Here is a 25,339-nt window from a genome sequence, read left to right as displayed (position 1 = left end):
TTTATCAGTAGTCTTCTGTATGATGTATGTTTAACTTTAGCACATGATGACGTCAGTAGAACAAAAACCCCTCATTTTGCTCTTTAAGATGCATTTTGTTGGATTTACAAATAAGACTTAAAAATTCACCTCTCCCTAGGCATAGGCATTGGATGTTTAAATGTTAATGGAAGCAGTGGTAAGGAGCTGGCTTGTAAAGCATTGTGCAATTCACTCCTCTTTCGATGCAGCAGCCAGCTTCTAAACCACCTTATCACCATCCTCAGTGAACCTCCCTTCATTCGATCATATCCGTTGAGCAGTGTGTGGTACCTTTCTATCCCAGCAGTGCCTGGACCTCAGCTCCTATGGCCTTTGTGTCCACTCCACTTTAACCGCTTTCTCCCATGGTTTTACATTGTGTTGTCATTACCAAGAACACCACACTTCATGGGTTTTTCATTCTAATGTCACACTTACTCTAACTCCCACAAACCCTGATCTGAAATACAAAGGGATCCTTCTCTTTTCACTTCATTCTCCTTTACCTGTTTCTCTTTCCTACTAAATCTGGTCTCCATTTTTGAGTGTTAAAATCATTTCTTAAGTGGCATTCTCCTGTTCTTGCACCCCATCCCTTGGTCACACTATCACGGCAGAATACTGAACCTGGATTAATCCTGCCATAATTCACCCACACCACTCTTGTTATATCCATGCAGGCAAAGATTGGCACTACCACAAATTAAATGTCTTCAGTTTGATCAATTGCTCAGCACCACCAGTCCTCACTCGGCTTCCTTACCCTTCCCTAACAGCAGTTCTCAATTTCCCCAGCCTGCTCAGTCCCCTACCTAACCCCCTCCCTAACTCACAAGTGGATGACTTCACTTCCTACTTGATGAATAAAATTGAAATCACCAGGTAGAAGTTCCGTCAGCTTCCTGCTCTCTCCCAGCAAGGGGACCTACACCCACATCCAGTCTTACCAGTCTCCTTTCTTAAAGTCTCATGGACAAGGGTTTCAGAGCTGTCCTTGAGATCCCATCTCATTGCGACATTGTTCTGCCAGTCATTGCCTCACTCTCCTATAATTTCAGTTTCTGTCTTTTGCTTTTGTTAATTTTTTTTTCAGCAAAGCCAAGAAATTTGAATTTCAGTTACTGAAATAACAGATATCTAGCAAGACTAATTGGCGAGGAAATGGGGGGAAATGTGCAAACAAGTAACACTAGGAACGAAACTTGTGAACGTAACTACAATAGACATTTTTAATCACAGGATTCAGTGAACAAAAACTGAACTACTTCATGCCAAAAATATTCAAGAAGATAGCCATTTGTATTTGAAATCACTTAAGTCTTTGCAATCTAGAAACTAAACTAAGCACCCTGGTTTTTTATAGCACCTTCTCATGTCAGCATTTTAAAGTGTAGTCTTCACTTCCTTACTTCCCATTTATGCCTCAGTTCTCTCCAATCTGACATTTCCTGGTGTGTGGTTGAAACTCCTCTTGGTAAACTTGCAGTATTAGTTTGCTAGACAACCATAACAAAGTACCACAAGCTGAGTAGCTTAAACCATAGAAATGTAGTGTCTGAGAGTTCTGGAGGCCAGAAGCCCAAGATCAAGATGTCAGCAGGGTTGGTTCCTTCTATCCAGACACCCAAGCCAGGCAATGAGGGAAGGATCTGTTCCAGGCTTCTCTCCTTGGCTTGTAGATGACTGTCTTCTCCCCGAATCTCCTCACAGCACCTTCCCTCTTTGTCGTCTGTCTCGTGCCCAGATTTCCCTTTCTTAGGAAGACCGCAGCCGTATTGGATGAAAGCCTACCCCCTCGCCATGATCTTGCTTTAACTTTGATGACCCTGTCTCTAAGTAAGATCACATTCTGAGGACTGGGTGTTAGGACTCCACACAGTTCAACCTGTAACTCTTAATTCCTGATTACCCCATCTGGAGAATTTCCCCTCTTTTTATACTGTGTCTGTCTGCTGTATGTATTTGGGACTGCTGGCCCCTCACTCATCCATCAAATGCGTCCTCCTTTGACTTCTTTTACACCTGTCTCTGTTTTCTTCCCATCTTGTGTTAATCCTTCTCTTTTGTAAACTTGTTTCTTCTATTTGCTTTTAATTGTTAGTGTTGCCTTGAATTCCATTTTTGGCTCAGGATTCTGATAATTTCATCTACTCTCAACGTTTTAACTATTACTTATATTCATAGTCACTGATTCTCGTTCATCTCTCATCCTGGCTGTTCCCCAGAGTTTCAGACTGCCTGACCTCAGTTACCTCATTCATCCTCTCCAGAACTACACTAGGCCCCCTTACCTCACTTCCCATCTAATTCAACTCTTCCTCCTGTTTTCCTACTCTCAGTTAGTAGAAAGAGTATCTACCCCAACATCCAAGCTAGAAACCCAGGACTGGACTCCCCTGCCTCCTCTGTCCTTTGTATCTCACATACAAATAATCATTCAAGTCCCTAAATTTTTCTTCCTGATTATTTCTAGAATCTACCTTCTCCGTCCCTTTCTCCTACCACTGCCTAGTTTAATTTCTGATCATCTCTCATCTGCACCATTGCATCAGCCCTATTTCTTCTTACCTCTCTAAGATATTCTCCCTGACTGTAGCCAGAGATAGATAAAATATATACCTATGTGTCACTTTATTGTTAAAAATCCACCCCCTCTCAGTTAGAAGGAAAGATCGAGGATTCTTGGAATGGCATGGAAGGCCAAAGGTGACAGGAGCCCTTGCCTACTTCTGCAGTCCTGTCTGCCTCCATCCTCTGCCTTCCTGCTTACCCTCCTCCAACATTGATACTGGAAGGTACAATATCAATGTTGTACCCTCCAAATGGTATTCCCAAGACAGCGTGCTGCATCATTTTTCTTGGCTTTCTCTCTCATGGTTTCCAATGGCCCGGATCCCTTTGGTTCCCTTTAGCCTGGCTGTCGCTTCCTCAGCCTTCAAGACTCTGTTCAGGGCTTGTCTCCTCCCTGCAAGGACCTCCTCTGACCCAGCTGGGTTATGCTCTGTCTGCAGATGATCACCTTGAGGACACCTCCCTGTAGTGTGGCATTTAGCATGTTTACATGTGTCAGTCCAACTAAACTAGAAGCTCCTTGAAGGCAGAAACTCTATCTTCAGCTTTTTGTTTTCATGCCCACCACAACATTTGAGCCATACTATGCAAAAACAAATATTTGTTGGTTTTGAATAAATTTTACTGCACTATAACACCAGGCCAATACTATGTTCTTAACAAGCTAGACTGTGGGGGGAAATTGAAATGTCTTCTGATCTGATTTGCATCCAGCCGCTAGCACACTGCCTGCCAGAAAGGAGAAAGTTTCAAAATTTGGAAACCACATCACCTTGCTTTGAGGGGGAAGTAATGAAATTGTTAAAATGGGGAAAAAGAAAAAAAGCCACATACACCCTCGTCTATCTTTTCTCCCCTGGAATTTTAGTCATCTTATGCTTAGCCGGCATAATACATCTGTAATTCCACTTCCCAATCTGTATCCCAGATCAGCAAGTCTTCACTGATCCTTAGGTCCACGTCAGCTAAAAGTCCCACTTTCCAGCTTCTGCCCAAGCATGCCCAAGGGTTAAAGTTGAGGTTTCACTTAGTGTCAGGTACAGGTCTTGAGAGGGAGCCGTTAACTGCTACCTTGGCCACCTGTTTGTGGGAGTCTCAAGTGGATTAGCCATATCAGCAAGATTTATCCCAAATATTCAGACTGGGAGAGCAGACACTGGCACTCATCTCTAAATGGGGGAGGAGTCTCTAAAGTGAGCACCTGCCACAGAATCCACAAGAATTAGAACAGAGTGCCCCATTTGCCAAAACACAGATTTTCGCTACTTTTTCTATGCAAAAATATGTACACACTAAAGTTAATAGATTCAGTGACTTGAACCTAATTAAATAACATAAAAAACAGGTCAGACCTATTCTTGAAAGCAAGCACAGAGGCTATATAGAATATTTATCCCAGTTTTTCATGTGAGAGACAAACCAAGAAACGTTGAGGTGTTTTGAAGTTAGATTCATTCCAGCCAGAAGTCATTGAAGTGAGCATTTTCACCAAGGCTGTGCGTGTATAACTAGTGTTTAGTATTTATTCTGCTGTAGCTCCACTGTTTTATCTTTAGCTAGATGACCGATGATTACCATTAGAAATTCACTTTAATTTTCTGTATTCAGTTGCATTTCATTTCATAGAAAAACTAACTTCTATGTGCAGTTCCACAGGCTACACCTGATCTTATAATACTAAAACCTGAGCGCACACTGCATCTGTGGCTGTATCTGAAGTTGAACTGCTTCCATGCACAAATTTGGAGCATAAAATATAAAACCTGGAAGTAATTATTTCAAGAAACTCAATCTAGTGGAAAAGCTTCCCTTTTTTTTGTTTTTTAAGTTAGTATTGTTTTCCCATCAACATCAGTAGAGTTGGAAAAAAAAATGGAAAGAGAAAATAATGTTTTTAACTTTAGCCCAAGTAAAGACATAGGAGAAATTTTGTACGTGGGAGCCTTCTGTAAACCCTACCCTGTCAGCCTCCGGCATTGAGCACCTGAGCCCAGCTGGTGTTTTCTTGCTTCTACTGTGTCAGCCTTTGCATGAGCAGGGCCCCACACATTAGTCCCTTGAAGGGACTATTCCACCTACTTGTGACCACCTATTCATCCACCTACTTGTGACCTCTTTGCTTTCTTAACTCATTCTTGTGTGCAACAAGGAACGTTTGAGAAGGAAAAACATGTAGGCCACTTTTGTTTTGATGGTGTATCAGTCTAAGATAAGATCTTCCATGTTGAAGGAATGGTTTGCTAAATTAATAACAACAAAAGATCTTCAGTTCCTCGAGTAAAGTAGATCTCAGGTTGTCACAGATCAAGATTAGACATTCTCTTTTTTTCTCTAAAGAACTTCATGGTTTTGTCATTGGTGTTTTCTTTGAAGGGGGTTTGCAGACTATTGGTCATCCATTCAAGGGAAACAAAAGCCCTAGATTTCTAAACCACATGTAAATGACCGTAGAATCCTCTTCACCTTTAGCTAGTAGAAAGTGGTTTCTTCCAAGCTGTGCCAAGTTGCAAATGGAACATAAGAAACAGATGAGTTCCTTCTACATTGAGAGCATTACTGCAGGGGTACAGTTTTTCAGTCAAGCTGTTCTCTTTGTTCTGAATTAGCACTTAGTTTTGTGCCATTTTGAATGTGTAATGATCTTTTAGCGTATAAGTCTTGGTTGACAATTAGATTACATGTTCTTTGGGGGCAGGAGCCATGTTTTCTTTTTAATTTTGTGCTGGACTCAGGGAGCTTGTGCATCACCCTACCACCAGAAGTTACCAACGGGTTTCTAAGAGCATTTTTCATGGAGAGCTCCTCCTAAGAATCATTGCTATGTTGAGGGCCTTTTTGGATACCACCTTTTGCACAGGAGGTTAAATTGCCTTTAGGCATGAATTTTAAGTGTATAATGCCAGACTTGGAAGCACACTGTCATAGTGAATTCAGGTTTTCCCAAAAAACAAGTACTCAGTAGACTTGAAAACCCACAAAGAATGTGAAAGAGTTTTCAACTTCTCTGGATTTTCTTCCTTTCTTTTTTTTTTGGTTTTTTTTTTTTGTTTTTTGGTTTTTTTGTTTGTTTACATGGTGACTCCAGAATTCTTTTGAATACTAGTTTGTGTATTAGATACTGTTCTTTCTTCATATCCCCTGAATGGCTACATCATAACATCAGTTTCTCTGTGGAGGACATATGATTATTATCAGGAGAACCAGATAAAAAACAAAAATATTGTCAGGCAGGGGTCAGTTGAATGAGCCTCCACTTGAATGTTTGCATAATGTAGTCTCATTGCTAGGTAGACATAACATTTCATAAATACGGTCAGAAGACGGTTTATTTAATGATGCAAGTTGTTTAGCTGGCATAAGCAGAATTATCTAGGATGATTCCTGTCAGAGTACTTGGATTCTTGCATGGCTGGCAGTTTGCCCATGACATTGGAGCCAAGTACAGAAAAGAAAACCACATTAGACACAATTCCCGAAAGATACTTTCTTAAAATGAACAAACTGAACAATGAACTCATCCTAACTGTGACACTCTTAAGGAAGTCTCTAGATGGCTAAGCAGGAGGAAGGCAGCTATGCACATGAGCTGTCACTTCTATACTGCCTGCCCTCCTGCCAACATATTCTTTCCATACCCAGGTGGCATGGCTGGGTCCCCTATGCTAGCCGTGTCCCACTTTGGCCTGGGGCATGGCACGTAATGTAGCATATGGTTACAGTTTTGTAAAAATCTAATGTACCACATCACAATTTCTAGTGCGGTCTGCTTTCTGTAATGCTCTTTTAAAATCTTGTGATTTTGTGTCTGATGTCACTATATTTTAAAAGAGGCTTTATCTTATAGCAGATGTTTCTTTAAATGTATATTATAGTTTGTTGGGGGAAAAAAAATAATTGCTTATGTGGCTTTTCCTTCCGTCTTTCCCCACCCAGTCCTGCATTTTTTTCCTGAAATATTGGAGGTGGCTTGTTTGTAGTAAGTCACATTTACTTGGAAGGTCCCCATCCAGGGTAAAAGAACCCGTGGCTTCTTCGTGACACAGTCTAGGTGAATTCCATAGAGGTTTTCAACAACCACTTAATACTTGCTTGATAAAAAATTCCATTATGCAGAAATACTATGGTGGCAGTTTTCTACACAATGAATGTTAGAAACAGAGATGGGAAGTTTTAGTTATCTAGAACCAGTGTCCAAATTAGGAGACATGCCTCAGGCAAAAACACTGAAACACATGATCATGATTCAGTGGTTTGTCTAAAAATGCTCTCCTAGGACCTTCCTGGAAGAGAGTACAGTCTTTGAGAAGACTAATGCGTATGGCATGTGAGCTGGAACCATCCTAGAGCTGAGAACAGCTCTGGCGCCCTGACTGCCTGGACAAACGCCTCTCCCCCACCACCACCACCACCTCTCAAAGACAAAGGCTAACAGTGTGTTCAGTGCTGCAAGAGACAGTGTGATTTCCCATCTCTCTTTCTGAACCTCTCCATGACATTAATGGAGTGTGAATAAGTCCCTGTGTGCTAAGGGCAGGGAGTGCCTGTTAGATTCTCAGTGTTGCACTGTTATCATTCTGCCACATCGCTCACAGCTTCATCTTGTCACAGAGGAGCCCCAATGAAGTGCATATGTGTCTGCTGGCAGACTCCCTCCAAAGATTTCAGCTTGTTTTACATCTGCTTTCTGTGTTACTCTGACTTTTCCAATTGGTTATGTGTCCAGTGGGGCTTGAAAACCGCTCTTGCCCACATTTCATAACTCTGTGTGTATAGTGATGTTATGAGGGCATTGTTGTATGCCAGGTAGCAGAAAAGATAATGTTTAGAGGGAAAATTATGACTCTAGTAAAAGGCCTGGAGATTTTTCAGAGGTTTTTATTGCCCATTTTGTTCCCTTAATATTTCTCTTAAGCATTGTTACTCTGTAAAAACAGAAAATTTTGGTAGCTCTAGGACAAAAGAAATACTTGAAGACATGTACAATGTCCCTGGTACCTTCAGGATGTGCAGTCACATCTCCCTCACCCAGTACATACAACAGAACTGGATCTGAACTCACACAGCATCATGAGCTGTACCTTTCAAGGGCTATACTCTTAAGAGGAATTGTCGTGACAGCAAAAGCACTGGAACAGGCCTGGGTGGCCAGTGGGGCCAGGGCAGTCTTGCAGATCCAGAATTCAAATTCATTCCTACTGAGGAAGAGCAGACTAGTTTTTAAAAAGTGACAGGGGCCCACAACCTGAGATGTACCGGTGTTCTAGCCCCACGCCAGGCTTATGGTGAGGCTGCCTTCCAACAATTATCACCATCGATCACACCCAGCCTACAGCCAGCCTCACAAATCAGTGTTTTACACCCTTTCACTATCAGGTTCTGCCAGTGAGGAATAAATAGTGGAGTAAGATTTTATTAAAGCACAAGGCTCTTGGGTAGAAGTTGTAGGTGTTATTGTGTAACAGTTTTCTAAAAGGCATTCACCAGTAACTTTATCCTTAACTATAACTTCAACATTTCTTCATTCTATGAGAAGCCAAGGCAGCAACTCTAGCCAGCTCCTTAAGTCTCTCAGAATCAAATCCCATGGATAACAAGCCAGTCCCCAAGTGCTTAGACCTTCTGAACCAGAAGTGTCCCTCTCCTGAGAATTTTTCTTAATTCGAAAACAAGAGGAGGAGCCATAATTCAAAACTTTGAGTTCCCCCTGTTGCCACAGTAGTAAGAACACTAGCTGTTCTAAACACTTGTTATGTTAACTATAACAATCTTTTGAAGTGGGCACTATTATCATCCCCATTTCAGAGATTATGAGACCACAGACATTGAATAACTTTCCTGGAGTCACTAGCTAGAGAATACAAAAGCAGAATTTTTAACCCTTGGAGACTAATTATGAGCCAGTTAGAATACTGGTTAGAATACCACCATACAGTACACCTACCACTATAGCAGTTGACACTGGAATTAAAAAAGATTAAGATCCACACACAGATGTTCCTGCGGTGTTAGTTACAATAATAAACTATGCAAATAAAATACTATGTCACCATTAAATAAGACAGGGAAGGACCCACAACATAAATGGTAGAAGGAAAGGACCTATCATTGCAAATGTGAAAAATAAATGGCTCTACATAGACTTAGAAAAGTAGTAAATACAGAAAATTAAAATGTTTATTGGAGTCATGGGAGGTATGGAGTTTTTGTTTTGTATTTAACATGACTTTAATACTGTGAAATCATTGTTTTACTGATACACAACTCTTCGTTGATGGGTTGGGAAGTAAGGTGAAGGAGAATTTCAATAAGAAGAAGACTCAAACCCAGCAGGAGCAAAGCATGACTGTATATAATCAGGTAACATGATTGTAACATGACGATATTACAAATGTTACTCTCCTCAAACTGGGTTGAAGATAGAAATACTACCTAAGGCACAGGGGAGGAGGAGAAACCAAAACAGCCATGGGAGGAAGAATGTCCACAGAGAAAAGCTGTGGCTCTTCCTACTGGTTGAGTAGGTCAACAGAATTCAGTTAGAAAAGGAGAGGGCTAAAACAGGAAACGATGTTGTGCCCATAAAAAATAGATAATATTTATTGGATCCTTATTGAAATGTTTTAAAAGCAGCAGCTAGTTCGTTGCATTTTGTGAGTTGAGGAATGTTGAAAGTAGCCAACATTATCAGAAAGAAAGCTAATTACAGTTGCTGAGTGAACTAGTTTTCCACAGTGGATGGAGAAGCTTCTATCAAGGGCAGTTTACATTTTACAGTTTTTTGATTAGGATAAAATACAGCATAACTAGAAAGATAGAAGTTTGGAAGTGGCAGTTTCTCCAGCTGTTAACTGCTGTCAGCATCTGACAGGGAAAAGCATGGAGAAGACCTTCATTAGAACCTGCTGAGGAAAAGATCCATTCTGTTACAAACTCTAGAGAGCTCCAAGTCCTTCCAAGCTGTTTGATAAGTGAGGAGGACTTGCAGATCTCATCATGAGCTACAGTGCTTACTCAAAGCCGGCATTCTAGAAGTGATTTTTTAGTACAAATATCAAGGAAAGACATTGGAGCACAAATCACTGTATAGTTAAGTTTCAGAAGATCGGTAAGGAAAATACTCTGTGGAGATGGGCAGCAAGTCAGCCTGAGCCTTATGCATGGAGCTCACAGTCTCTTGGGAAGGATTGTTAGTACCACAAAATCAAGCTTGTGTAAGAGACCATCCCACTCTCAAAGCTCTGTTGAGAGCACTTTGGAGAATCCAGTAACATGATTACCTTCGATGGCTCTTAAGAGATGCCAGAAAATATTAGATCAGTGTTTGCATTGCAGTGTTGCCTGGGGCCTTTAACAAATGCTCAAGGTAACACTGCAGTTGTCAAGCTGTTGGAGATGCATGTTCCTGTTGGTTCTGATGAACAGGAAAATAACACTTTAGTTTTGGGTAATGAGAATGAGAATCCCTTTACAAACCCAAAAGATCACAACTAATTAAGGGGAAATTTAACCTAGAATGCTCTGCATATTTGGCAAAATCAGATGATTTAAGGGTAGGTTATATAATTTTTATAGTACTTTAATACAGGAATACATCTTAAATCACAAAACATTTGTCAGAATTGTTTGTAATCACTGCTTTACAGAATGAGGTAAAAAGTTGCTAATCTGGAAAAGTAATCATGCATATAGAAGATTGACAGTTACATATCAATTTTTACGTTAATTCGGCCAAACTTACCTATCACTAAAAGTCATATGACTAGTATTTATGGCGCTTCCTTTTCTGCATGTCAGTCTTCCAGTATCTCTCCCTTGTAAAAAACAATTGGAGTTCAGCTGAAAGGTCCGCTCTATAGAACAAGCTACCATCACGTAGGATCTCCTGATTCTTCAACCTGGAACCTGTATATTTGGTTCCATAAGGCAAACTAGGGACTACTGCTGGTTTGGTAGAAGCCACAGGAGATGCTGGCCAAATGAGGATCTGTCATTTTGTAACAAGCTCACACACACTTAAAAATAAGTGCGTCGTGACATCTGTGTGTTTTGTTTGTTTTTCCTACCCAAAAATCTAACTGAGATCACCTAACCCTTGCTCAACATCGTAAGACCACATATCAATTACAATAAATCAGGCCCTTTTGTCACCTAAACTACCTAAAAATTTCTTAAATCTTCATGTAATTTGCTTTCCTAGGGCACATGGACAATCTTTGTAATGAATAAAACATTAAGAACTTATAGGGAGAAGCTGTTTCTAATAATGTCATTCAAGTAAATAGAACAGCAGTTGTCAAAGAAGTGCAGCTGTTTCTGCATCAAAAGTATTTTGCTTCTGGATAGCATTTTTATTGAAAACAAATACCTCTAAAAACAATGCTGTGTTCCATAAATGACTAAATGGGTTTTCATGAGATTAGATACACTCTCTTCTCCATTAAACTGCAAGCCCCAAGGAGGCAAGGGCCCTATTTTATCTACCACTGTATCCCCAACTCTTGTGTACTTGGCACATAGTGGACACTGAGTTAAAATGTTGGTGGTTAAATAGACCAAAGAGAATTTAAAAGAGTTAGAATTGTATATTGCTTCACATGGAATATTGAGGTACTCCCATTTTCCTGAAACAAGCAGCCAGCAACTGTCTCAGAAATGTGTCATTTTTACTGGCTATAATTCTTAAAAAGCTTGTTTTCCTAAGATATGGAATGCCTGCCAGTATACAAACTGTTGTAACTGCTTCCCTTTTTGCTTTTGGAGGGGAAAAAATAGCTTAATGACAGCATAGAATCATGTAGTAAATATAATTTGTTTTTTGAAAGATGCAGCTATATCCTCTTCCATTTGTTTATTTTAAATGATCTATTTGCAAACATGTCATCACTGCCTTGATGTTTACCTCATTGTTATGCATTTTTAGCAGGCTTTATTGTCACCTGAGATTTATTTTTCTTTGACAGGCCAGAGTCTAGATGAAGGAAAATGTGTTAGAAACACCCTATCCACAGATAGGGACACTTGGTCATTCAGCACATGTTGAGGTTAGGCGGGCACCAGGGTCTGGCTGCTTACCTGCTTTTATTCACACCTGCCTGTTTAGGTGGCCTGCACTGAACTTCTAAAATGAGTCCAGCCTGAAAGAAATTATGCTAATGGAGAAGAACAGCCAGTTGGGATCACTTGCTGAGCCAAGTAACTTCTTTAAAAAAAGTTAAATTTCAGTCTAGGACCTAGTTTTCATAAACTCTCTAGATAAAAGCACCTGTTTTCAGAGAAGACCCACTATGTGCCAGCACCACCGAATTTATTATCTTCTCTCTTGCTCTACGAGATTGTGTGGAGTCAACATCTTACAACCTCAAATGTCAGTGGATAAACCTCTCTAGATCTGGGCCAAGGCTTGCTGATAGTCTCACCAGACACCTAAGATTTTTGTTCCTGACTCTTCATACCCATAGCCCAGTTGTCATTCAGAAGTGAGTTGGCATTCCAACCCATCCCTCCAGAGTGGTTCACACCAGGGAAAAAAGAAAGGAGTGCCAGGCAGCAGCCCAGACAGTTCACCAAGAAGGAGTTACAGTTGGGCTTTTTGTTTGGTTTTGTTTTGTTTTTTGGCAGAGAAGTGTTGAAAGACACTACTCCTTCCACCCTATCATTAGTGGGTGGGTAATCGTGAAATAAAATAAGAGATGAATTAGGATAATAAGAGGCACAAGAGAAAGGAGTAAATTTTCCACAAGTAATATTTTTCTCTTCATGGTTATTTAACTTTGAAACAGAACTTGAAAGTAGTAATCATGGTTCTACAGTAGACAAAGGACAGAATGTGGGAACCAGACAGGAAGGTGTGATTGCCTTTATTACCTTAACTAGAAACATGGAAAAATGCCCAACTTTCGGGAATACACTGCTATTTCCATTGCAGAAAAGCAAAGAAAAGGAAAAGTCACTGGTACCCTATTACGCTGTCTGTAGACTTTTTTTCTTTTTTTTTTTTAACTCTAATGAGTATATATCCTTGAAAATAGCCTCTACATCATCTGCTTTTCTGTGTTGGCCTCACGGATTCTGTAAGAAGGATTTATATAAATATATAGATATATAGTAATATATAAGTATATTGTAAGTAATATATACATATCTATATATAGTGATATATAGTAAAGCAATACCCATTTGTATGATTAAAGACCACCTTTAAATAGAGTGGACAAGTATTTTTAGCTTTCTCACAATAGTCGTCTTCACTGACGTATCCCAAAAATGAACATGTGAGACCTATTTCTATTCATTCATTGATGCAACCAAGATGTAATAAGCAACTACAAAGTCCAGACACTTAGGCACTGGGGATACAGTGATAGACAAAACAGTATTACTGCCCCCATGGGGCTTATCGTCTAGAAGGGGAAGCAGACACGAAACAAGTCACCATACTCACCAATTGTTACAAATTGTGAATAAAAATACGTGTGTGTGCAGTGTAGTGGCGGCTTGTTTTCTACTGGGAGAAGTGAAGGGTCCTTCTTAGGAATTATAATGGGAAGCTAAGGGACCATTTTAAGTTGGGAGAGGGGAGGATGGCACAATCCTATTGACATTTGAAGATTATTTTGGTGACAGTCCAGAGGTGGAATTGGAGAGGGCCCAAAACCAAAAGAAATGTGCCTGCTCTTAAATATGAAAGTGAATTGAAAGATTCCTTTGCTTCCTCAGAATAGTTCTTTAAATGTTCAGCAATAATAACTAGTGTGTTTTTCTGCACTATATTTTTTACCGTGGACAATTTTACAAAGGTCTAAGTGAACTACTTTTGCCTTAAAGTGTCGTTATGAACTTTCTTACAGCATGAACACTATTCCTATTTTTGTAATACATTTTGTCATCCACATACACATATTGTGGTTCCATTTTATTTTTCTCTGTTTACTTAGCCCCCACAGAACCTTTATTGTGTAAGTTTGCTGATGGAGGACAGAAAAAGAGACAGAACCCAAACAAATACATCCCTAATGGAAGACCATGGCATAGAGAAGGAGAGGTGAGACTTGTAAGTCCTTTCTTGAAACTTTAGTGGGGGGGTGTGTGATCTTGAATGCCCACATGAAAAGTAACACAAAAAGGCATCTTGACTTGGCTGCACACTTCTGAAATAGGTGCCAGGATTAAATCTTCCTTTTGGTACATTATAATTCAAATGATGTCAAATTAAAATTCTTTTCATTATATATGGTGATAACAGAGTGATTCTGCAGATGGACCAATAGGTGGTGGAAACAGCTAGCTACATATGAAGTTTACCAGCTAGCTACATATGAAGTACAAGAGCATTCTAAATTGCCGTAAGAAAAACACAAGTGATTTGGGGGTTTTTTTTGGTTTTTGGGTTTTTTTCAGAAACAGGGTCTCTAGGCTGGGCACGGTGGCTCACACCTGTAATCCCAGCACGTTGAAAGGCCAAGCCGGGCAGATCACCTGAGATCAGGAGTTAGAGATCAGCCTGGCCAACATGGTGAAACCCCATCTCTACTAAAAATACAAGACTTAGCTCTGCATGGTGGTGCATGCCTGTAATCCCAGCTACCCGGAAGGCGAGACAGGAGAATCGCTGGAACCTGGGAGAGAGGGGCTGCCGTGTTCCGAGATAATGCTACTGCACTCACGCCTGGGCAACAGAGTGAGACTCCATCTCAAAAAAAAAAAAAAAAAAGGAAGAAACATGGTCTCCGTTGCCCAGGCTGGATTGCAGTGGCACGATCTTGGCTCACTGCAAGCTCCGCCTCCTGGGTTCACGCCATTCTCCTGCCTCAGCCTTCCGAGTAGCTGGGACTACAGGCGCCTGCCATCACACCCGGCTAATTTTTTGTATTTTTAGTATGAGACGGGGTTTCACCATTTTAGTCAGGATGGTCTTGGTCTCCTGGCCTCGTGATCCACCCACCTCGGCCTTCCAAAGTGCTGGGATTACAGGTGTGAGCCACCGTGCTCGGCCTAATTTTTAAAATTTTTTTTAGAGATAGGATCTAACTATGTTGCCCAGGCTGGCATGGTTTTCTAGAGGGGTTTCTTATGTTATGGTTTATTAGAGGGGTTTATATTTATAATATTTAGAAGTTATCCTAAATAATAATATGAATATGTATATATAAATAGTACATTTATCATTGAGTTGAGGTTTTTTTAACCTCTCTTTTGAATAGTTTTCTTTTTTAATTAAAACCCTCAATTTCCTAATAAAATGTTGGACTTCCATTTCCATCTATTGACTTTCCATGAATTATTATTTTAAAACAATAATACATTGATCCAAGAATGTCTAGGGAAAATGTTCTAGAATCTGCACTGTCCAATAACAGCCACCAGCCCCAGGTGGCTCTCTGAGCACTTGAAATGTAGCTAGTATGCTAGAGAGATCGATTTTTCATGTAGTTTTAAATATCTGCGTGTGGCTCATGACTATCATATGGGACAGTACAGGTCCAGAGATTAATTATCATATTTATAGTTATTTTGACTAACAGAAACTCCCAGTGTTAACAAATGCGATTAGACTCTAAGTACAAATTCCACTCCCCACTTTTTTTAAGAGACAGGGGTCTCCTTCTGTTGCCCAGGCTGGAGTGCAGTGATGTAATCATAGCTAACTACAGCCTCGAACTCCTGGGCTTCAAGGGATCTTCCCACCTCAGCATCCCCAGCAGCTGAGACTACAGGCACACACCTCGACACCTGGCTAGAAATAGAATTTTTAATTCATGCCTTTCTAGATAAATGTTCATATTTCTTTCTCTTTCCCATAGGCTGGAATGACACTTACTTACGACCCAACTACAGCTGCTATACAGAACGGGTATGTCATTAAGATAAATCCATAATGGCTTGAGGGAAAATGAAAATGTGAAGGTGGAAAATATTAGACATTTGTTCCATGAATTATTCTATTTAAAGGATTACTTAATAAAGGCTTTTGTGTTTGTTCTAGATTTTATCCTTCACCATACAGTATTGCTACAAACCGAATGATCACTCAAACTTCTATTACACCCTATATTGCATCTCCTGTATCTGCCTACCAGGTTTGTACCTCTAGGATTCGTCAGCAGTATAACCACTTGTGGACCATGAATCTCTGCTACATTTTTATGTGTCTTAAAATTTTGAGCATTTATGAAATTTGAGTCAAATATTATGCAGCCCAATTTAGTATGAGCTGCTTTGTATTTGGCAGGGTGATTTATTATGTATAGGAGAATGTAAAGCAAAGGAAAATGGTTGTCAGTGGTCAGTCCTTGGAATCACAGCATTTTGGAATTGGAATGAACCCAAACACTTCCTTCACCAAGGAGCCCTGCTTTTGGACACCATGTTTCCCAAAAATGGAAAGTTAAGATAATTGCCATTAGATGTAATACAAAGTAGGTGTGTACCCTTGCTTTTGTTTATTCGTCAGCAGGAACTGATAAAAGAACAAGTAAACATGGTAATACACAAAGATGTGTCTCTAGTAGGTAGCATTAAGTGAGCAATGCAGCCGACATTTGAGGCAAAAATATAAAAGCAAAAAGGGGACTTCCTGTTTAGGTTATTACATGGGAGGCTTTACCTTAAAAGAAATTCCCAACTTAGAAACAAAAACTCTTGAAGTGCCTTGTATTTCAATTTGATTTGATTTGATTTGAATGCAAAGGTAGCTCCTGTCCGCCATGAAGCCAGTAGTGTACATGCATTTCTCCTCCTGTGTCAGAAAACCTCTAACAGGGTTACTGCCTGGGCCCAAGATAGGAACCTTATAATGGAGTTCAATTGCAGACATGTGGGAGCAGAGTTTCCTTTTGTTGACCGTCAGGGTCCTGTGTGACTAAATTTTTGTGTATTATTGATTTTAAAACAATTAGATGTTGTAGTCCTAATTTCTGGGGTTAGGGGACTACAATATGTAATCTAATAGTTGTGTTATTTTAACTTCTATAAGCCTCAGTTTCCTCATCTTTAAAATGGGGATAATAATAGTTTCTATCTCATAGTCTTGAGAGAATTATAAAAACCAAATGAGACTGTATAAAGAGCCCAGCCGAGGACCTCGCATATCATTATCACTCAGTTAATGTTAGCTATGATTATTATTAATATGCAGGATTAGGTGGCTGATAATAAGGGTGTATTAGTTATACTTTTAAATAATGAATTGGCCAAAATAAGCAATGTCATATAACTAATTCTGTCTAAAAACATAAAAATGGTTTTGAATAATGGAAGCAATTAGGTGCACTAAAACTGAAGGTTGACATTATCATGCACTAAAACTGAAGGTTGACATTATCATTCACAGTCTCCTAAGCTTCTAAGCTCTTACAGCCTGCTTTTCCTGAGTTATCACTCATTTTCTTTTCTTCTCTCTGGGTTCTTATGTTACTTATTCTGATGCTTCATTCTGCTGGGTGTAGTATTGCCTAATTTAATGCCTGTTTAGTTGTTTTGGATTTAGGATTCCTATCCTTTCCTTGACTGTATAAAACTCGGTGAGATCTGCTCTAGTGCACTTCCCTAATAAACAATTCCTGTGCCTGGTATGAAAAGGTAGTCTTTCTTAACTGTCTGAACTTGGAAACCTCTGTCATTTATATGTTACTAAAAATAGGGGCAAGTGTAAGTTATTCTTAGGCAAATGAAAATTATAAGTATTAATTTGAATTTATGTTGCTATAGATATTACAGCTATTAACACATTTCTCCAACACCTCTTTTTCCCTCTTTAATATAAAACCAGTGTGCATTTTGGCCACAGAACCATTTTGTACAATAAAAATTAGGAGATCAGTGTCAGTAATAGATTTGATGTAGCTAACTGGAAACAACATATTTCAAAGGCCTTATTTCCTCTCCTGGGCATTCTGTATTTCTCTAAGATACATAGGAATTGCATTGCATTGCCTGACACTCAGTGCCATAGCCTCTAAGACTGATTTTTAACTCCATAAGTTCAGGGCCTAGTAGGGTCAGTGGATGAGCTTTAAGTCGTCTGTGACTCCTTAAGTTGTTTGCAAAATGTTGCTTGTGTATGTGCAATTAAGTGGGGAAAAATGTTCTATTTCCCTAATTAGGTTTTCAGAGGGCTCCATGACCCTAAAGAGGTTAAGAACCAATAGTAAAGAGTTTACAAAACATTATTATTCCCATTTTATAATTAGAAAATTGAGGAATAGAAATTGACAGCAGCTGATTTGCTGCTTAAGAAAGAAAATTAGATGTCATACCTCCCTAATCCTGTAATGCTATAAGCTATTAGATTATTAAGACCACTGAAGCATGTAAAAAATGGGGGCATCTGGCCCAAATTAGGGTCTGTAGGGAGTTGTTTGCCTTCCCATCATATATCCAGTGAGGGCCCTGCACTCGTGTTGGAGTGGGCCTTTCTCCACTAAACCACCATAAGCTTATGCAATTGGATTTGAGAAATTGGCAGCTGCAAGAAACCACCAACCCCAATGGGGAAAGGCTACAGTCCAGATAACTGAAATGTTAACAAGGCAGAAGCACTTAACTTTGGTCTGCCTTAGGTGGCAAAGGAAACCAGAGAAAACAAGTATCGGGGCTCTGCTATCAAGGTAAATCACAATACATTCTTCCCCCATGACTCTTCCCCATATCCTCTCTGTTGAACCTCTGAAGTTAACAATAGGGGGAAAAAATGCAGGAGGGTTTTGTTGTTAAGAATTGGAAACTGGAACTTATTATAAAATTACATAGACTCTGGAAAGCTCTGGGCATCAAGAAATGGGCTGATATGTTTTTCTTTTGAGTGGCAGACTACACATGCTTTCTTTCCTGCCACAAAACCTGACTCTCACATCTTTATTTCTCAATTCAGAGGGTCTACTGTGTGGATGCCCATTTGACTGTAGATGTCAAAATCTAGTTACTGAAGTTTAATTTCCCTAATCTGAATTTCAGATTTTTATTTTCTGCACTAACTAGAAATTGTTGACCACAATACAAGATTTCTAAAACTAATGTCCTAGGTATCAAAGAGAAATTGAATTTCGTTATTTGTATTAAATAAGCACATACTTTAAGGGTTAACTTCTAATAAGATGTGCTGGAATTAATTGTCATTCATGTGTAATTCTAAAGCACCTAGTTCATACCTTGATTGTTAACACTTTTCACTCTTTATTTGAGTTGTTTCTGGTTTATCTCCCTTGCATAGATAGTAAATTTCTTGGGGGTGGGGCCCATGTCTTTTTCGCCTTTTTCTCTTTGTTGCCTGATACTCAACAATTACTTCTTGAGTGGGCAAATAGAAATTGTTTCTGAATAATCATTTCATCCTATTCAGAGTGACGAGTTTGCCAAGAATTCTAACTGCCTTAATCTTTTTAATCATTGATAGTATTGTTTCCTTGTTTTCTTTCTGTAGATTTTTAACATGATTAAAAAGAGTTCTAAAGAAATAGGTAAGCTTTACAATGAAAATCAATATTTCTTTCAAAATCCTCCCTTTTCTAGGTGCAAAGTCCTTCTTGGATGCAACCTCAACCATATATTCTACAGCACCCTGTAAGTTTTTCATCTTAATGACTTTGTATTTTACAAGTAAGTTATGTGTATATTCTCTCTGGGTTAAAACCATTTGCCAAGGGTGGTATAGGATTTGGGAAATTTTAAACATGGAATACGAGAGTGTACAAATTCATTATAAAACTTCTTCTCATCCTTGTCGTAAAACAACTTGGTAGAAGATTATTAAGTTAAATTTTCTATAAGAACTTAAAATGTATCATATTTGAGGCAGGGCACCATTTTCTTATTCATACCAGCTCTTTAGAGATCATTCAGTTGAGAGGCTACATTTTTAATAGTACTTGGGATAAAACTGCTCTCATTTTTTACATTCTGTTTAATGCAGATATAAAGTTCAAAACCAAGATAAGATTTTCATCAGTGTTACTTAGCCTTTCTATGGAGATTATAAATACTAAAGTGGTAGCACATTATTTGGTAAATAACAAATGTGATTTCTTAATCACGTGAGCATTCATATATATCACTTTTTTTATTGAGTGAGTTATACTTTACCTTATTATATAGTGTATTTCATGTGTTTTTCAAAGACACATAAGATCTAGTTTGTGGAATATCTAGTTTGTGGAAGAAGGGTTTGAAAATTGAAAAATACATGTGGAGAACAAAGTTACAATAAGGCTAAGGATGTCCAACACAGTTACCTGCATGCTCACATGAGAAAATCACAAATTTGGCTCTAAGCTTTCTAGTAACTGATGCAAAATGGGAATCCTGGTAAGCAATATGGTTCACAATATGTGTAAAATAAAAACAGATTTGGTTGCTTAGAAAAAGAACTCTATTCTTGGCCTTATGTTCAGACAGCAATTTGTCTTGGGATACCTTTTAAAGTGGATACTGCAACGTAAGACCATGTGTATGAAATAGCAATCCAGGGATAACAGGTTCTGAATGAGAAATTGCTGAGATGACTTTTAAGAAGCAGATAAAGCATGTTTAGGTGATGACATAGGAGAGGTGCTTTCTGATATATGTATATATTTTGTGTGATATATGCACATACATATAGATCTATACATGTGCACATACATAGACACATCTTCAAACCCACACTTACCTGTACATGTGTACATAATATACATGCACTGATCCACACATGCCCGTAGCAATCTATATCCCTGATACTCCATGCTACCCTATTTTGGAATGCTTGGAAATCAATCTACTTTGAGTTTGAGGACTTCCTATTACAGATGGTGCCAATGAATGAGAAAAAAGAGCAGGAAGCTCCTCCACCGTCTTCTAGGCTTCTGAGTCATTTCCGTGTTACCACATGCTTTTTGATGATGCATGTTAAAAAAAAAAAAAATCTAACAGAATGTATTAAGGACAAACATTATCTCTGACCCACATCTATATCTTTTTTTCTTTTTGGCAACATTTGAGAAAAAGACTGCACGTATCTGAGCTTAACATCTTTGAGGAGACATTAGGAATGTACGCAGAAGGTTGCTATCTGAGGATTCATTACCTTTCCCCACCCAGCTTTAAACTGCCTGATTTAAATCAGAATTAAAGTGCCTGTACACCTAAATCTGTCCTAGATTGTCTATCTAATTATCCATAAATAACAGTTGTATTTAAGGGATGCCAGGTACAGTGATACCAAAACATATGTTAGTAGTTACAGAGCATGTCAGAATACTTGCATTCTCAGATAATGAGGTGATTGCAAAAAGTCCAAAAATAAAGAGTTCATTAAATTTTGGTTTATACAATCAGTGTAACCATTTAAAAAATGATAATAATGATAGTTTTTCAATAAGCTAGGTGAATGGTTAGAATAGAATGCTAAGTTAAGAGCAAAAACCTAGGATATGAAATTGTTGATGCGCTCTAATTGAACCTGTACAGAAATACACAGAGGCTAGGATCTGGCAGTAGTACCCTGACATTGCTAACAGTGGTTGTATTAGACTGGCTGAGTTAGAAGCGATTTTTTTCCCTCCTATTTTCTTGAATATATTTAATGTGATTTTAATGACCAACATTTTTTCAAATGAAATAAAAGATTCTGGACTCAGATTACTATTCATATCTTAATTGTCTTCCCTCCCAGGCACCAAAGTGTAACTTAAAGTTCTGAGAAACACTGAGTGAATGAAGAAATGTACTCTCAATCCTAACAACCTGATGTTGAACCAAACGATTATCTGGATAGAACATTATTAAACAAAATACTGTACTGATCTTATTAAATATAATACATTGTTTTGTGACTGGAGAAAACATCAACTGCCTTTTTTTCCAGTTTTTTTTTTTTAAGAAAGCATTTTGTAACCCTAGACAGGCAGTGATAATCAGTTTGTTTTTCCTATGATAGCTCCTCCTGCTGGACTAGCTTGCTTCCAGTTACAGAAGTGAAGGGAAAGGGAGGGGAAGGAGGGACCAGTGGCTTTAATACAGGGATTGTTGTGAAGTGAATGCCAAGATATCATTTTCCCTAATGCTCTTACAAAACTCTCAGGAAGAGCAATTTAGAAGATTTTTAGGAAACTGTTTATGATGCCATTTGCAAGATTGAGGGAGCTTGTTTTTGCTTCACATTCTTAAACAAACTAAGGTATTTCCTTTGCAAAAGGTAATTACAGGATCTTGACTCTTGCCTCAGTTTATCTAATTTTGCTCTTGTCTCCAACTTCCCAGGGTGCCGTGTTAACTCCCTCAATGGAGCACACCATGTCACTACAGCCCGCATCGATGATCAGCCCTCTGGCCCAGCAGATGAGTCATCTGTCACTAGGCAGCACTGGAACAGTAGGTGGCAAATTAGTATCATGTGTCTCTGTAAACAGAGGAGGGTAAATTAATGCAGCCTGTATCTTCCCTATCAAATGATAGGCTCTATGATAACAGATTATGTCTAATCCCCTCTCTTCCCTCCACATGACCTTCCATAAAGTAAATACTCAGCTATTTCTTGATTAATTGATGAACTGAAAGTCTATTCTCTGGGTATGTCTCCTTTACAAGAATATAGCACCCACACATGACCACATCTAGCCTTTTATGACTATTGTCATTTATATAACTAGTACCACTGTCCCTGTGGCAGTGTCATGAAGCAAAAGACAAAGTAACAAAAGATGGTAAAAGCAGGAAATTATTTCTCGCTTATTTCTTCTTTTATGGAGTTTGGGAGCATTGAATCATGATCTTAATATTGAAATATTTCACCAAAGTCCAGGGGACTCCTTTGGGTAATAAGGTTGAGCTGGCACCAGATCAGCTTCCAGGTTTGATGCTTAGCATTTTGCTGGTAAGATGGCTAAAGGATTTTAATTTAGCCTGTATTCTGTAGTGACTTAAAAGAACAAAGGGTGGTGCGTTTTCCCCTCATATATTCAAAACCCACAGCCATTTCTTGTGAAGGCTAAGCCAGGGCCACACATATCCAATGAGATTGACTAGAAATTTCTCCTGCCTTTGGGAAAGAATGACTGTCGGTGTCAGAAAAGCCGGGCTTTGCTGCCTAATGCAGTGACCTGTTAGAGGTCTAATAAGTCATTTACCCCTGTGGATGGGCTCCACCTGTAGAAACAATACTAGGTACTAGTTTAGGGGGCTGCTAGAAAATAATGAGGTCCTTTGAGGAGAGATCTTCTAAAATCACACATTAATGATACTGAATTCTTGAGAGTGACAAACTTTTTTATCTTCACCCATGATAAACTTTTTTATCTTTGTTAGCAAATCCAAAGAAATGTGGAATTTTTAGTTTAGCAGATTCAAAAAGTAGAAAACAGTTTGCCTTCCATATGACATATTTATATGCACTATTTAAGCTTTGAGGTAGCCCATTTAAATTTCTTCTTTGAGATTTCCAAATACATTATATCCATCTCACAATTCCCCTAAGTACTCCAAATTTTGCAGTTTACCATTGCCCATTCTGATCTCATTCTTCTTTCTAGTACATGCCTGCAACATCAGCTATGCAAGGAGCCTACTTGCCACAGTATGCACACATGCAGACGACAGCGGTTCCTGTTGAGGTTGGTAGAGACCATCCAGTAACCATTCTGGCTATAAGTTGTTTCAGAAATGGGTAAATTAAATGGAACTCAGAAAAATCTACCAGATGTCAAATATTTGGATAAAGAATTGCGTTTAGCCGTAGATCATGCCTGTAAGTCCAACATTTTGGAAGGCTGAGGAGGGAGGATTGCTTGTGGTCAGGAGTTAGAGACTAGCCTGGGCAACACAGCAAGATCCCATCTCTACAAAAAATAAAATTGTTTTAAAATTGGCCAGACATGGTGGCATGGACCTGTAGTCCCAGCTACTCAGGAGTATGAGGCAGAAAGAAACCTTGAGCCCTGGAGTTCGCGACTGCAGTGAGCTACGATCATGACAAATTAGGGTAACAACATCCAGGCCACACCTCTAAGACTCCCAGAAATATTTTCTAAGCTTATAGTGTCTTTCATACCCATCGGAGGTTCTGTCTTGTCTCTTAGAAAATGATACTACAGACATAATAAGATAAATCTGGAGTTTGCAGTCCCAGTACTAAAGATCATATCCATGGTAATTAATAATGATGAAAAGAAATCAGTTGTAGTTAAGAAACTTAGTGCAAAAGAGAAAGCTGTTTTGAAACTGCTCCAGGGATGAAGAAGAAACCATACCTGTTTTTACAGAGGCTGTTAGTATGGCTAGATAACTGTTCTTGTTATGGAAGATACTGATATGGAAGAAAGAAGTCTAGCATTTAAATTACGGTTAAAGAGAAAAACGTAGCATTTTCCTGCTAAATATCCTTAAAATTTCAAGGAAATGTATCAATCCAGTTGATCTTGCCCATTAGGCAGATCCCAAAGGTTCCAGTTCCGGGAAAGGATCGTAGGACTCTGGCCTGTTGGTGGAGGTGGTGGTGGTGGTAGTGGTGGTGATAGTAGTAGCAGTAGTAGTAGTAGTAGCAGTAGTTGTTGGAGGTGGTGGTAGTAGTATTTTACTTCTGTTTGTGCAGTTACTGACAACCACAATTACCAGAGCCTACAATTCCTTATCTTCAGTCTGAAACCCAAAAAGAAATCTGAAAATAAAAATTATCTTTGTAACTACTTTAGCATAAAACCTGACCTATCGCAAAACCCAACTTGAACTGAGATGAGACAAAATCTTGGTCCCACTTAACTGTGCTGCTTCATTCATGGCTTCCAGTGTAGAACTATTAATATGTTTGCTTATGAGGTGCTGCCCTAGACCCTACTGGAGGCATTATGTGATATACAGCATATGCATACCACATTTCAGATTATAAAATCTGAAAATACTGAATTCCAAATCACATCTGTCCCCAGGGGATAAAAGGGTAAGAGATTTGTTTGATACACTGTAGCTTGATAAAAATAGGAAAGTCATAAACATTTGGATGGGAGGTGCTTTGGGTCTGTTAGACATGCCAGCTGCTTAGGGAAATGATTAACCTTGAAAGCTCTGCATGATGTGAAGAAATTTACTTTAAAGAGTAACTGTTTTTAAGGTACTGTTGGATTCAGTCAGGCCTAAGTAGCAGAACTGAGGTTTTTTCACTAACGTGTCTCATCCATTCTGCCTTGTTTGTTGTAGGAGGCAAGTGGTCAACAGCAGGTGGCTGTGGAGACATCTAATGACCATTCTCCGTATACCTTTCAACCCAATAAGTAACTGTGAGGTATGAGGGAAGGGTCTCCGTAACTGGGGGGCTCAAGCTATGGGGCTTTTTTTAAAATCAAAATGGTGATTGAGATAACTCAGATTTTATCATGCTGCTTTAATCATGGCCCAGGCATCCAGTCTTGTTGAAATATTACAATCAGTGATTTTATGAATTTAAGATTAATCATTTTGTCTAAAAAGAATACTTTATACTGAAGCCAAATGTATAACTACTCTCCCCACTAAAAAGAAAAAAATAAAAATCTGTAACATCGGAGAACACCAAGTACCAAAATTGTCCTATAATACAAGTATCCTATATTACTTTAATACTCAGAAACCAGAGGACCCATAGCATAAGATGTTGCTTAATCTAGCATTACAAGTTTAGCAACATCTTGATTATGAATTTAGATAAATGTCAATATCCTTAGATTGAAAGATTGTATTTCCAGCTCTTACTTGAACCACAAATTTCAAAACTTTTCACTTTACCATGCAGACTGTAATAAAATAGCTG

General features: G+C 38.9%; 1 protein-coding gene across 12 annotated transcripts in view; it reads left to right on the top strand.

The window, feature by feature from the left end:
• Window positions 1-25,339, top strand: part of RBMS1 (RNA binding motif single stranded interacting protein 1) — a 214,896-nt gene that overhangs the window by 186,631 nt on the left and 2,926 nt on the right. For 5 of the 12 annotated variants that reach the window (XM_021923651.2, XM_021923650.2, XM_021923653.2 and 2 more), the window contains exons 7-14: window positions 13,527-13,642; window positions 15,393-15,442; window positions 15,575-15,668; window positions 18,150-18,197; window positions 19,099-19,149; window positions 21,823-21,933; window positions 23,091-23,171; window positions 24,751-24,835. In XM_021923651.2, coding sequence (XP_021779343.1) covers window positions 13,527-13,642; window positions 15,393-15,442; window positions 15,575-15,668; window positions 18,150-18,197; window positions 19,099-19,149; window positions 21,823-21,933; window positions 23,091-23,171; window positions 24,751-24,828 — 629 coding nt within the window. In that variant the 3' untranslated portion in view covers window positions 24,829-24,835. The other 7 variants (XM_021923654.2, XM_031651304.1, XM_021923656.2 and 4 more) reach the window with 7 other exon arrangements.

Source organism: Papio anubis, chromosome 10, assembly GCF_008728515.1.
Source record: "Papio anubis isolate 15944 chromosome 10, Panubis1.0, whole genome shotgun sequence".
Lineage (NCBI taxonomy): Eukaryota > Metazoa > Chordata > Mammalia > Primates > Cercopithecidae > Papio > Papio anubis.
Note: the sequence above shows the minus strand (reverse complement) of the source record. Positions and strands in the feature narration are given on the sequence as shown.